The following is a 14,438-nucleotide window of genomic DNA, read 5'->3' as shown; positions in this document are numbered from 1 at the left end:
CAACAGAAAACATGCTAACCTCTGAAAACTAAAAGGTTTTAAAAACTGTTTCTAAAATATATTTATGGTATCAGAAATAACAGAATTGCATTTTTAAAAGGTTTATTACAATTCATATTGATGTTCTCTGGCATTTTTTTTTTGAATTGGTTAAGCCTTTATTGAATATAAACAACGGCTTAATCATTCCTTGGCTTTTAATCATATACTTTTCCTGGGGATGGCAAAACAGGTCCATTCGATAGATAAATTTCAGAAAGAAAAAATAAGATTTAAAAATATAAACTAAGTAAAGAACCATACTTATTCTTATTCCAAAGTTTATAATTAGAGCAGAAAGGATGTTGAAAATCTTGTTTTCAATGAAAAAGACTTACTGAACAAACAGAAAAACTGGAAAAGTTATATTAAACCTTCCTCTAGATATATAGGAAACTGTGAACTACAAAAGATAGTTTATTCTCCCCCGCTTCCACCTCTAGGTAGCTCTAACACGTCCAGGACAGACATATTCAATGTGGAAATACACATGATTATGTACATAGAAGTGGATCAGTAAAATTATACACATATAAGTAGATCAAACACTTGGGGACTATTTTCTATTAATTAACTATAAGTAAATAAAATAAATAATCTTTTTCTTGAAACAAGGACTTACATAGTATTTTCCTTTTGAATTTTCACAGTCTGGTCTCTATGAAATGGAGTTGTAACAGTCAATTTGTGACCATTTAGTGGGGTGGAAGTTAAAGAAGGCATTTCCAAGTCTAAGTTTTCATGGTTATTGGAAGTATTTAAGAACTAAATACGAGAAGAAAGAAAAAAATACTTAAGTTAAACAGTGATTCTTTACTCAGCCCAATTTAAAAATCGATGTTAACAAATAGGTATGTTTTACTGACCCACTATATGAAACAATGATGTTAACAAGCACATAGTGTTTTATTTCAATTTAGCACCCAAGATTTGGAATATGATTTCCAAAAAAAACTTGCAAAATCCTAAGAAAACATTCTCAATAAATGACACCTGTCACTAAAGAGAATGAGATGCACATTTTATTAATGTTAAAAGTGTTCAAGTGACTTCTTTTGGAAAGTAATAATTGTTTTTCATACTTTTTTTTCTCTTTAGTCATCTAGGAAACATCACTGTATAAAATTGACATTATGTGAAAAATTCTTGAGTAATAACCTGTATCTCTCAAAACACTGATGTTCTAGGAAAGTAATAGGTGTTCCTCAAATGGTTTCAAGGTAAAACAAATTAGGAAAACATACTGCAATCTCTTGGAAATTCATAATGCACATTAGTGTATTTAAAACTTTGAGAGATCCTGCAGTAAAGAAACTGCCTTAATTTTGTTCAATTCAGTGTTTCCCAAACCTATATACCTGTATATTTAGGTATTTTTCTGGAGTATCATTAAAGTCTTACAGAACTAACATACTCCAGAACAGAATTTGGAAAATACAAATGAAAAATAAGATTGGTTTTTAGTGGGCATATCATTTGCTCACACTTAGAGTTGTTCTTAAAACAGACTCAACAGACATAACTGGAAAAATGTTTTAAAGTGCCAAATTAACTTCAAATGTTTACATTAAAAAACACAATCTTTGATAAGAATTATAATTTCTATGCCTTAAAAATCTATATGAAATAAGAACATTCATTGGCAAAAAAAAAAATGTGCTAATAAAATATTATGGCATGACTCAGAAGAGCCAATGTTGAGAAAGTGAAATTAAAATGTACGTTATTTTTCTTAAGCATTTGTTCCTCATTTTCTTCCAAAATTTTTTCACTTAAAGATGGATTGGAACCTTTAAATTGCTTAGTTGCACTTCAAAGTTATCTAAACATTTGGTCCCCTCCTCCCCTGGGTCAGTGAATCATGTAATAATAAGTGAACAAAGAGACAGAAAATCAGTTAAAGTTTTCAAAGGGAGGGAAGGGATGGGAGACAAGGAAGAAATAGAAATGTTAAACTCCAGTGTGGAAGGAAGTAAATGCACATCCCATGCAACTAACCATCCTTCAGATCACCAGAAAGTCAGAGAGAGAATTATGACAAAATCATCAGTCAAGTCTACAGACAGCCTAAACTCTCGGAGGCAGTATGACTTAGCAATAGCTAGAGGCAACAAATGGAACAAAATCAGTGAAGACAACAGTAATTAGTCATTTGTTCCAAAGGATTAGTTTCTAGATTATTAAGGCTCAGGTGTCTGTTGAAAATTAGTAACAGCTGTGCAGAAATTGTGCTCTACCTGTGAGGGGGAGAATGGTAGGCTTTTGACAGGGGAACGCTTGGGAGTTGAACTGCTGACGTCAGCAAGTATCAAGGAACTAGAGTGTCCAGTGGCTACGGAGCTGGCCTGGCCCCGCTTTTTTCGAAGGATGACCCGTGGAATTGTGCTGGGCCTTGCAGGAGGGAAGGGCTTGGGCAGGTCAAGTGAACCCTCACTCAACTTGCGTCTGTTCGCCCTCGTGCTAGGCTCTCCTGCAGGTCTAGTCACACTGCCCTCTCTCTGCTGAAGCTGGAGGGCTTTGCCTGCATCGTGTTGGCTAGGTGAAAAATCTGCTTCTTCAAACAATTCAAAACTGCTGAGATCACCCCATGATGAAGCATCCTGAAACAATGTGGGAGGCACAGAACTTTGAGACAGCGTGTACATGGTGTGTGCCATCACCTGTAACACAGCACTGAGAAAGATGCTGAATGCAAAGAGAACACCTGGCCCCCTTGCTAGACTTCCTGTGAAACAGCCTGGAGATTGAAACAGTTGTTCTGGCACAGGGCATGGGGTGTCTCCCATGCTGCCTCGAGGCTGGCCCTCCTGGGCACTGCAGGAAGTTCCCAGTACTCTATCATTTGCATGCAGTTCAAAGCAAAAAGAACGCCTCTTGGGTGGCACATCTTGGCAATGTTCATCCTCTGTCTGATGGGGATGCAATAAATACTTTTTAATCAACTGGGAAACAAAGGAAATGAATTGTCAGCTTTTCTGATGCTGAATTCAAGTTTGTTTCACCGGAGATGGTTTGTGTCAGTGAACTAGTTGGGACCAGTAATCAATAATCAATGTTTGTAGAGAAAGCCATGTACCACCAATGAACTTATTACCACTGCAAATACATTGGAAGATTGCTTTAAGTTCTAAGTATTTCTTAATATAATTCTTAATGAGCTATCCAAAAGCAAAGCACAGTTCTGGGAAAACACAAAGGAATAAACAAAGTTAAAAAAAAAAGTTTAAAATAATCCAAATACTCCTATAGCCCAAGCTCTACTTAAAGGTCATTGACTTTACTGTTTTTATAAATATGCATTTTGAAGGAAATGTGTGAAAAGCTACCTTTTATGTGGGTAGCCTAAGAAATCAGATATTGAAGATACACATGAAAAGTAAAGTCACACTTATACGTTTATATTACTATATGCTAATAACACAATATTCACTACAGAAAATGGCCACGATTTGAGAAGTGGGTTTCCTAATTCCTCTTCCCAAAACATTAACTTGCCTTAAAAATTCTACTTACAGTATCTATAAATTGAAGTGTTTCTGCAAATTCTAAGATGTTCTTAACATTGTCCAGGATGGTGCCTTGGTGGACGATCATGCACCTGGCAGGAGAGGCACTTTCTTCAGGAAGGGAGCCGGGATCCGCAGGCAGAGATGGAGTGGAGTGGTGCTCTTCCAAACAGGAAACAGGTGCACTGTCTCCATGAGGTCTGGTGTGGTCGGCAATGGTGGTGCTGTGCCACCCGGGGTAGCTGCATGTGTGGTTCTGTGTCTAAGGAGGGGGGTGGGGGAATAAAGAAAGAGCAGGAAGAAGAAAGGGAGAAGGAACTTAGCAATGAAGTTGCATAAGGTATCAGATGCTGTTAGAGGAAAGATAAAAGCCATTGCATCATCCAGAACTTGCGCCTATGAAACAGTTGTCAAGATGTTTCCTTTCATCAATGCAAGACCCCACTTTTTAGTAGTGGTATATAGCCTGTCATCTATGGATGACCTCCATTGTCATCATTTTGTTAAAATTATAAACAGAGGAACTCTCTTACAAGGAACAACTCTCACATGGAATGTCTTAAAGATCTACTTGAACATAATTTCCAAAAGGACCATAAATGTCTGTTGTGAATTAAGTGGGCTATTATTCTCACCCTAACCTACATAAGGGCTGGAAGATTCAAAAGTTAGAGTTTCTTTTATCTGTGTATATTCTTGTGTCTTTTATTCCTTTTTAATGCTACAGACTGCACTGATGCAGTAAAGAGCTGCCAAATCAACGTGGTTACAAAAGCAGAAGAGCAAATTAACAGAAGTCTCCTTTCGGCATGACCACGCAACAGGAGAAATTGCAAAACACTAACAAAGTTAAAAAGTGGTCGAACCATCAAAGGCACATAATCATTTTATTATTTAACCAAAAAGAAATCTACTCCTGAGGATACCTACTGGGTATTGTATCTTTTATTCTCTTTGTTGGTTAACTACATATGTTACAAAGTACAAGCCGCTTTCCCAGTTTGTCGTCCAGTCACTAGAAAAGATGTCAAAATTCAATAATGGTCCACACGGCTTTTGTGCATGCAAACAAAAGAGGGTCACTTATTTATGGAGAGATTTTATATATATATATATTTTACATGGATATACTGGGCATACATCAAATTATGTTTGAAATGATAAATATGAAAATCTAGCTTAAGTAATAGAAAAAAATTCAATGAATAGGCACCAGACACACAGCTTTGTAAAAAAAAATTGCAAATTTTCAGTTTTTTCTCTGCTACTCACTAAACTGATTATAGTTCTTCTGAAGAAAAAAAAAATTGAGGAAGAGACTCACAAATGTATATTGAGGTTCTACGGCAACACAAAAGGACGACTTCCAAGTTAGTCAACACACATTGTGATACCGATTGCATTTTATTACAAGCAACCTCTAGTGTTTAAACATTGTTAGTAGATATATGGAGTCTTGATTAGTGTGATAGTTAGAAGATAAAGGAAAAGATATAGAAGAACACTGGGGTCAAGCCATTATCCACTGCTCGGATCAAGCATGCAGTGACAGCTTACTGGAAGTGCCTGCTGTCCTTTGAGTTCATTCTCAGTTGACATTAGAAGCAACTCTAACTCCTTTATTCGCTTTTCTTTCTCAGGGTCTTCATCATTATAGTGTCTCTGAAATGAAAAGTTAAGCAAGAAAAAAACACAAAGGCCTGGTTGGTAGCTGTAAACACAATGGTCATGGCCTGTGGTTCACAAGGGACCACACAGAACCCAGAGAACCCTGGCATGGAACCAACGCCAACCGAATCTGGCCACTATAGAAATCTCTGTGAATGCTATCCCAGACATAAGGGAGGGATGTGAAACATGAGGCTCAAGGAGATGCTGACAGAGGGGTTGTTTCAACTTTCAACATCAGAGAACCAGAGATTCCCATGCTAATTCAATCCGGAAGTGTAGACTGCTGGCCAGAGCTCCGCCCATTTTTTCACTGTCCCCCATTTTTTTTAACTTCAGTGGATCAGGTGGAAATAAGTGTTTGGATGAAAGAACCAGAGCTGTGCCTTGAGCAGCTAATGAGCTTCTTTATGAAATGATCTTACAGTGGGCTTACCTGAATAGCTGCAGCAGCTGGCTGAGGGACATTGACTATATTTACATGTAATGCTACAGGATATGGGACGTGACTGGAGACCTACATCAAAAATGCAAAACAAAGGCCGAGTCATTCATGGTTACACATGCTTCAGGGGACTTGCTGGCTTCCTCAAGTTTCACTCTAAGACTAAGAAAAAAAAGCACTTTTCTGATAAAATTCACAAAGCAAAATGAAATCCAATTCTAATTTGAAATTTTAGCCAAACATTTAATAATATTAAAGCAACATAGTGAAAAAAATTTTTAATGCTCATCAATTATGACAGGAAGTATTCCTTAGAGAAAACTAGAAATAAAAATATAATCTGAAATACATTCATGAGTGTATGAAAGAAGTTTTGATGCCAAAAACAGCTGGCACTAGCTGTTTATAAATAAAAATATTTCTCTGTGAATTATTATGAGTTTTTTAGAAAAGAGTACAGCAGCTCTTAGGATAGTTCATTCATCTGAGACTTTTCAGGAAAGTCTGCAGTCAAATTTACGAATAGACAGAGAAAGTACAAACTGCTTGGGAATATGTTTTGCATAGAATTTGCTTATGAGCTCTGAATTCTTGGATAAATTTCACCATTTATTATTGTTAATTTTAAGATTCAAGTCTTGCAGTCTTGACTTTTTTCTCTTTATTATTTTCTTACCCATTATGAAAATTTCTTTCCATAAATATAAATATCAAGAAATGAAGAAAGAATCACACTGATTCAAAGGAGGATAAAAAACATCAGATGTCAGTCATGAAACTGCTCTTGATTCTCAGTAAGAAGGTAAACACTTACTGAATGAATGAATAAATTAAGACCTTTCAGCTAGATCACTACCAGAGCTGAACTTACAATCATCTGTTAAATTTCAGTGTCAAACTATTTCCCCTGTAAATGTAATATTACACTCACTTTTTCTTTTGGCAGAGAAAAGTACTAGGTACAACTGCACCTCCACGCCCTCATTCTTCTTCAGCAATACCTTGTTAAGTAAATTTACATTCAAAAGCTAACTTCCAATTAGATTTGGAGCAGCAAGTTAAAACCAAACAACCTGGATTCTAGTCTGGACAATCTCTATGAGCTGTGTAACCCTGGACAAATCACTTAACATCCTCATTTCTGGATTCATATTAGGGATAACAACACCTACCCTTCTCAGTTGATCATGATCATGTTTGTGAAAACTAAGTATTCACTAGAAATTATCATTATTACCTGGAACTAGTAATAAAATAACCATCTCTCTCATTAAACTGAACGCTCAGGAACAGCTTACGTTTTGTGCTTCAGAAATGTGGTAATAGGGATAGTCACTGTTAACTGAGGGTTGGCCAGTTGGAGGGAGTTGAGCTGAAGGTGGAGCATGCGTAAAGCCCATCAAATGGCTGTTCTTCTGAAAGCTTGTGGTCACTGGTGGCTGGCTGGCTTTAGAAGACTCCTGCAGATAACCTTCCTGCTCAACCTTACGACGCATTGTAGAATTCCAGTGGTTCTTGATAGCATTATCAGTTCTGCACAGAAATATATCACATATTCATTTTACAAACAACAATTTCAACTCAGATTACAGTTAATTGACAGAAAACTGTTTCTAACAGAGACCTTTCTTTTGGTCCAGTACTAGTGTTTTTTGCTTCTGTTTTCCCTACCTCCTTAAAAGCATGCTACCCCAATTAACTAGTCTCTAAATTATGTAATATGGAAATTATACAGTTTTATACAAATTTTGAAATCTTTTAGACATTTGTTTCCTTGTTAAGTGTATTTTCAATACAATACCCTTCATGTTTATTCTGACTGTGGTAAAAGACTCTAATACAACTTAAAGTCCTGGTTGTTCTAGAAAATTACTCCTGTGAGTTGTGGACCTACATACACATCACAATAGGCACTCACTAAAGTTGGGTGAGCAATAATGATGTTGCTGCTGCCTCAATGTCCACTCTTTATCTAGAACAGTACTAGTTAGAGATTTTGAGTAAAAAATCCTTCCACATTTCAGAAGCCACCTGAAATTGTTCCAAAGCGGGCAGAGATGAAAATGTAAAATGGCATCCAGAAAGGAAAGAGGCTAACTCCCAATATATTTTTAAACTGCAAAGCATTTTTACTAAAGTTTTTCAATTCTCAGGAAAACAGTTTCTCAATTCAAAAAAAAAAAAAAGAACAAAACCGTTTTAAGCCTCTCTTTTACTATTTCTGTGGGGGTGGGGGAATGCATGCTAAAGAAAGAGGAAGTTCAATCGCCCCTTAAAACTTTAAAAGAATCAACAACATATCCTCTCAGACCATATGGGAGAAAAGGCCTCCCTTTATCAACCTCTTGAATTCTCTGAGCTTATACTGGACCAGGAGAGAGGAAATGCTTCAGAACATCACAAGAGAATACCGAATAGACCATCAGAGGCATGGCCTTCTTTGAAACGACCCTTTCTCCACTTTGGGTCATGAAGCTGAAGAATAAAAGAATTTTTATAAAAATTATTTAAAATATTTCCTATCTTACGATATTTTTATGAAGATTTATAATAAATAGTATCTCCCCAATTAAACATCTGTTATAAACTGTTTAAATGGGGAAAGTGGGACAAAAATGAGCTTCCAAAGATATCCCTCAAAATGAGGTCATTTTCATACCTTGTTCATGAAAAAGAAAGCATAACAACAACATTATTTGAAAACCTGAAAGCAGTATGATAATTCTAGAGATACAGCCTTTCTTTATTCAAAAGAAAAAAATTAAGCCAAGTGGTATAATGAAATGAACATAGTATCAGGAAAATGGTACCTGAACTCCTTCTGGTCACAACTAGCTGTATGAACTCAGACCAAACTATTAACCCTCGGTTTTCTTCTACGTGTTTAGAGTTTTGAAGTTTACAGAGTGCTCTGATATATTTTATTTGGTACTAACATTGGCCCTGAAAAGTAGGTTATAATCCATTTTGGAAATGGGGCAATTGAAGCTGAGGAAAGTTAGCTCAAGCTCACCATCGGGTGGATTCTGGAAGTCCTGAACCAGATAACCTCTAAAGTCTCTTCCAGTTTTAAAAGCTATGGATCTGGTTTATCTAATGAAACATACACCATCAATAAAACATAATTCACTCACCATACATTTTAAAACAGAATGTTCCATACCCGTTCCCTCATTCTTCCCAATCAATATATTTTTTGACATATTATTACCGTCCAGGCAGTAGCTTTGCGATTTCTGCCCATCTGTTCCCCAGTCTCTTGTGTGCCTGGTAAATAATTCTGTCTTCCTCTTCTGTCCAGGAGGTTTTCTTAACTTCTGGATTCAAGTGGTTATGCCACCTCTCCCTACATTGTTTTCCAATTCTCCCCTTTAAGTGCTTGGCAATAACAGACCAACGTTTCGGACCGTATTTCTGTACAAGCTCTATCACCTTCAGATAAACACACAAAAATAACCTATGTTTTAATGTTATGTAATGAGTCAGCGTAATCATTCTTCATGTTATCTTTAGAAAATTTCTAAAAAGCTTCTTTCATTCATGGGAAATATGGGAATGGAGACCTCAACTTCCTATTTGCACACTTTACCTGTTTCTTCAAGCTGGGAAACATTCAACAATGTTGGGGGCTATTCGTAATTGTGATTCACACACCAACGAATAAAGAACTTACTCTCTGATCTTCCTCTTTGGTCCAAGGACCCTTGATGAGCTCAGGGTTTAGTACTTTCTGCCATCGGTGCTGGCACTGCACATCTGTTCGATTCTAGGCAAATAAGATGAAGCATGCACTGTCACATAAGACATGATGTGAAGCACATGAATACTGTTGTCATATAAATCACACAGGGGCAATATACCATGACAACATTCACAAACATTTTAGGGCATGTTTGGAAAGCCCATTACTTATAGCTAAAGAACATACAAAAGAATACATCAAAGTTGTATCTAAAATTAGAAGTTCTCCATCCTGAGGGAAATAGTTCCGCTATGTGATCGAAAGGATCGTCACACAGCATACTTGGCTGTCAATTTAACGTAACCTTAATCTCAGTGTGTTGCTTTGCAAGTACCCACATGAATTAAGACTTCCTAGAGATTTCATATTGATGTTGGACCTTTATGTTGATGTTGGACCACTCTAAATGACATAAGTTTGATTCTCATTCAGGCTAAGAGATGTGCTTCAATTTAGGACCAAAGTGTTAATATTGCAGAAAAAACAAAGATGAAAAAAAAAAGGGGGCCCTATTTTATAAGAGCTTATAATCATGTAAGTAGTAAAAGACGAACATATAGTTAACTAAGAAGGTGAAATTTGATTCACAGGCAAGAAGAGACCACAGCAAAATGATATAGGGGTGGAAAAAAGGAGTGTCTCCTCCTGAGAAGGAGAAATTATGTTTCCTTAGAAATAGTCTGGAAAAGGTCTTGGCATAGACTGTGAAGGATGGATGGAACATTTTAAGAGGTGGCATCACCAGGGACACAAGTTCTCAGAAGGGAAAGCAGAAATGAATTCAACCAAACCTGCTTACAGAGAGGAAGTAGGAAACAGAACTATGGCTATTAAGTTGAGGCATATGGAAGAGCCTCCATGTGTCAGGTCTAGGCAGTTTACTTAATGTGTGAGACTTGAAGTCACTGTTGCTCGTTTTGGAAAGCAAGGTAAAGCTGCATTTTATGAAGCTCCATCTACCAATGGTGTCTGGGACATGTGAGAAAGTGAAAAGCTACAAGCAGGCAATGCAGTTGTCCAGGGAAGAAGGAAAGGGGCCAAACATGTAAAACAGTGAGGAGAATGAACAAAGGCTTCCCAGATTCCTTAATCCTGGCTTTGTGTAGCGGACAGGGTGCGGGGGCCGGGTAAGTCTAAAGGAGCTCCAAAATTTTAAATCAGGATACCAAAATTATGGCTATTGAAAAGATATGAAATTGAAGAAAAGCAGACTTGGGGGAAATATGAGTTTAGTCATCTACCATACAACAAATTATCAAATTGCTAAGTTATATTATCCTAAAAATGAAAAGATAAAGTAAGAAGGAAGCATTTAAGATATGCTATAAAAAATCCATTAATAATATCTTTAGAAATTTAATTACATGCATTACAATAGAAATATAAGTTATGGATAGGCATTTCTCCCTTACTTCTTACACATAAGCACATGTGTAATGTTTTAATATCATCTCCTAGGATATCTTATTTAAATCTTTGGGAGAAGATTTCCTTTTACAGAAAGAAAAAATTACTAACTTACCGGGAGATAATTAGCGATAACTTTCCAGTCATCTGTTCCATTCTGTTCCACCAGCTTCTTTAGTTTTTCATCCTAAGATATTTAAAGGTAATCCTAGGATATTAGTCATTTACTGTAAACTCAGACCAGAGTTTGAATCTTGACTCAACTACTGATGATTTATATAACCTTGGGTACATCATTTAGCTTTTCTGGGCCTTAATATTGTCATCTGTACAATGGGAATCATAGCGTCTGTCAACAAGATTATTTGAGAATTATATGAGTTAATTATGCAAAACATTTAGCATAATGTCTGATACATTTAATGTTTAACACTTGGTGACTTTTAAAACTTCTACTCCATGGGAAAAATATGAACTCCACTGTTTGATTTAATAGATATTGAACTATGGCATTAGATAGGATCTCAATAAGAAACAGCTCAAGTTCTAGTCTAATATTTACTAAGTTTAATATCTTCATTTAAAAAAGTGGAGGATCACTTTTCTTAATTAAACTTGAAGGTATGATATAAGAAAATCATTTAGTTTTTGTATCAATATATTCACAATTTAAATGAGACCAAATTGATTAGAACACAGAAGACACTAAACATCAGGATGGTATCTTTCAGTTCACAAGTGTTTTCCTAAACATATTCAAGCAAAAGAGAATCCTCATGTTGCTGCCAAGGTAACTTTCACACATGATGTGACCCCCATGGTATAACACAGACACAGGAATTAGGAAACCAGGGTTACCATCAGAACTTCTGAATCTCTAAGAATAATCCGTGTGCACAAGTTCCACAGGTAAAATATACATTTCCCATGGACCTCATTGGAAATCCTGCCTGCCTGTCAATGAGAGGTCTGGTTTAAGTAAAGGAGGGCAGAATGAAACTGAAGAAGAGTCAATATAATTTATTCTAACATGAAATCCTCTACAATCAGTTGCAAATTTTGAGGACTTGAAAGAAAAAAGCAACTTTTCTCTTACATTAATAATTTTGCCCCCTAAGCATTTTCCCATTCCTGCAAAGATCCAGCTTTTGATAAGCTTGCAGAAAAAGAGAGGTGAAAAGCAGACACATCTCCATCCATTTCTGAATGCTCTCAGAACAGACTGAGTGACTAACACTTTCAGAACAGACACCCAGGTATATTTCTCTGGGTAACATTATATGCCAAGAATGTTAAATGAACCTGTTACAACAAGTTATATGGGTGTTGCTTTATTCTTTTGTTTTGTTTTTGGAAATAGCAATTTATTCATTGGTTCAGGGAACATTTATTATTATTCCACTTTGTGGCAATCAATACTGGGTTCAGGAACACATGAATGAACAGATATTTAGCCCTGCCCTCAGCAGACTCACAGTCTGCAGGGAGAGGCATATATGTTACAGCAACAATAAATACGAATGTGCACCCAGTGGTTGGAGGATACATCCAACATGTCTAGGGAAACCAGGGACGGTGTCACAGAAGCAACGTCTCACAAGTGACGAAGAAGTAGTTGTGGAGTAAAATGACAAGAACAGAATAGGCAGAGGGAAAAACAGATAAAGTGAGAAGACAAGAACATTCGAACAACTGCAAAAAGTTTGAAAAAGGATGGTACGGTGTCCATATAGCGGGGTGGTAAGGGGTAAGCACACTGCACAGGCAGGCTAGGGTAAGAAACCAGAGAGCCTGCTAATAAGTTTGAACACCTGTAGTTTAGCTGAAATTTTGTTTTTCACAAATGGAACCACTCCATGTTTTTCCCCCACGTTTTGATTACATAATTAGTTACCTCTTCCCTCGTCCACCTAGTTTTCCCCAAGTGACGCTTTCCGGACTTGGGAAGCAATCCATCATAATCGTGGTCACACATCTCAATGTCTTCATCATCCTCATCACTACTGTAGATGCTGCAGAAATAAAAAGTGGGCAGATATCTACTGAAACAAGAGGACCCAAACTACACCAAGCAAAACTTACACCAAAACCTACACCAAAACTCCTCAACAATCTTTTCCAAGGTTACAAAGATAAACCTTTGAAAAGTTGCACAACAAGAGTGTTTTTGGCACTTTGTTGCTCTGGGATTGTAAACGAGTTTTGCTGTTATTGGTATCCACAGATACAGCAAAGGACCTGGCACTTTCTATTGCGCTGCATGTTTAAACCTGCTGTTAATGTTAGACCAGTGACAAATGACACAATTGGCAACCTTCCAACCAATGAAGGTTTAGGTTTAAAACTTAATGTTAAAGACAATAAAAAGAATGAGAGCCCACATCCTTTATATAAGTACACTCAAAATCTTTGGCATACGTCACATTGTTTAAATAATATTTCCCAAATACAATAAACAACTCAATTGTGTTATCTTAATGGGACTGGTGTTTTATTAGGAGGAAAAAATTCAAGAAGTAATACACCCAACAATACAATTATAGTCATCTCTTAAAGATTAGAAGATTAAGAGAATCTAAGAGGAAAGGACTTAAAAACCTGAGAAAGGATAAGTGATCAAGTGATCAAACTGCATTGCAAATAACATTTATATCAAACAGTTAGACTCCAGACCAGGTTGATCCAACCTGTGGCCATGTTTACAATCCTGTTTCCTGAGTAACCAAGTGAATAATTTAGGGCACATGATAGTCAGAATCTTACTTACTCATGTTTTTTTCTACCTCAGACTGAATGGTATTTGAAAGATCTTAAAATGCACCTAATTCAAAACTGAGGGATTTCCCCAGATGAGTTTAAAAGGAACTCATTACTGTTTTCAAAAGAACTTTTTCTTTTACCTACTTGACCAAAACTATAAATTTTGATGTCTTCTGAACTAACTCTATACTCAATATTTATTAATCATATAATGATGAATGTATCCCTAAAATAGATATGAGTCATTTTACAGCCAGTTTACTTTTAGTTATTATTTTACTTATAAAACTTAAGTTACAAGGAAAAATTATACTATCTTTAAAGAGTTACTAAAAATTTATCATTGCAATATTGAGAATTCCATCAAATTAAGAACAATAAAAATAATTATATAAAGCAATATCATAATGCAAATCATTATTCTAAAAAATATAATGTATATTCTTATCTGGTCTTCCAGAAGCAACTTACAAGTATGTATTACCCATCCCTTACAAACCAGCAAAATTATTTCCCCCAAATCCTGAATTTGAGGTTCTTATAATTTAAAACTATTATTTTGGAAAACAACGTGAAGGTCCAGGATTCATGGTGACAAGCAGGATGTGATCCAAATTGAAAATGTCATCACACACACAAAAAAAGACCACTGAACTATATAATCTATAACTATCTTTCATTTAGGGCTATCCTTTTAAAGAAGAGCCTGATCCCGTTTCACACTATCAACAAAGGGCTCTAAACAATTTCTGATTAATAATTATAGTAGCTTTCCTTTAATAAAAAACACAAGCATCATAAGGTGGAAAAAATGTTATTATAATCCCAGGAATTTTGAAAGGTTCATAGAGAACTCCTTGGAAAGCCCCCC

General features: G+C 36.2%; 1 protein-coding gene across 5 annotated transcripts in view; it reads right to left on the bottom strand.

Moving 5' to 3' along the window:
* The window catches only part of MYB (MYB proto-oncogene, transcription factor), a 34,825-nt gene that overhangs the window by 17,512 nt on the left and 2,875 nt on the right, over positions 1 to 14,438 (bottom strand). For 4 of the 5 annotated variants that reach the window (XR_006060632.2, XM_004011359.6, XM_012182944.5 and 1 more), the window contains exons 2-11: positions 12,702 to 12,819; positions 10,923 to 10,994; positions 9,332 to 9,424; positions 8,870 to 9,090; positions 6,957 to 7,191; positions 5,650 to 5,730; positions 5,103 to 5,207; positions 3,553 to 3,807; positions 2,277 to 2,639; positions 662 to 804 (exon numbers count right to left, since the gene is read on the bottom strand). Coding sequence is in view for 4 of the 5 variants with exons in the window: in XM_004011359.6 (XP_004011408.3) it covers positions 662 to 804; positions 2,277 to 2,639; positions 3,553 to 3,807; positions 5,103 to 5,207; positions 5,650 to 5,730; positions 6,957 to 7,191; positions 8,870 to 9,090; positions 9,332 to 9,424; positions 10,923 to 10,994; positions 12,702 to 12,819 (1,686 nt within the window). In the remaining variant the exon portion in view is untranslated. The remainder of the gene's footprint in view (positions 1 to 661; positions 805 to 2,276; positions 2,640 to 3,552; positions 3,808 to 5,102; positions 5,208 to 5,649; positions 5,731 to 6,956; positions 7,192 to 8,869; positions 9,091 to 9,331; positions 9,425 to 10,922; positions 10,995 to 12,701; positions 12,820 to 14,438) is intronic. The other variant, XM_004011358.6, reaches the window with a different exon arrangement.

This window comes from Ovis aries, chromosome 8 (assembly GCF_016772045.2).
Source record: "Ovis aries strain OAR_USU_Benz2616 breed Rambouillet chromosome 8, ARS-UI_Ramb_v3.0, whole genome shotgun sequence".
NCBI lineage: Eukaryota > Metazoa > Chordata > Mammalia > Artiodactyla > Bovidae > Ovis > Ovis aries.
This window is presented reverse-complemented; position numbering and strand designations above follow the sequence as displayed.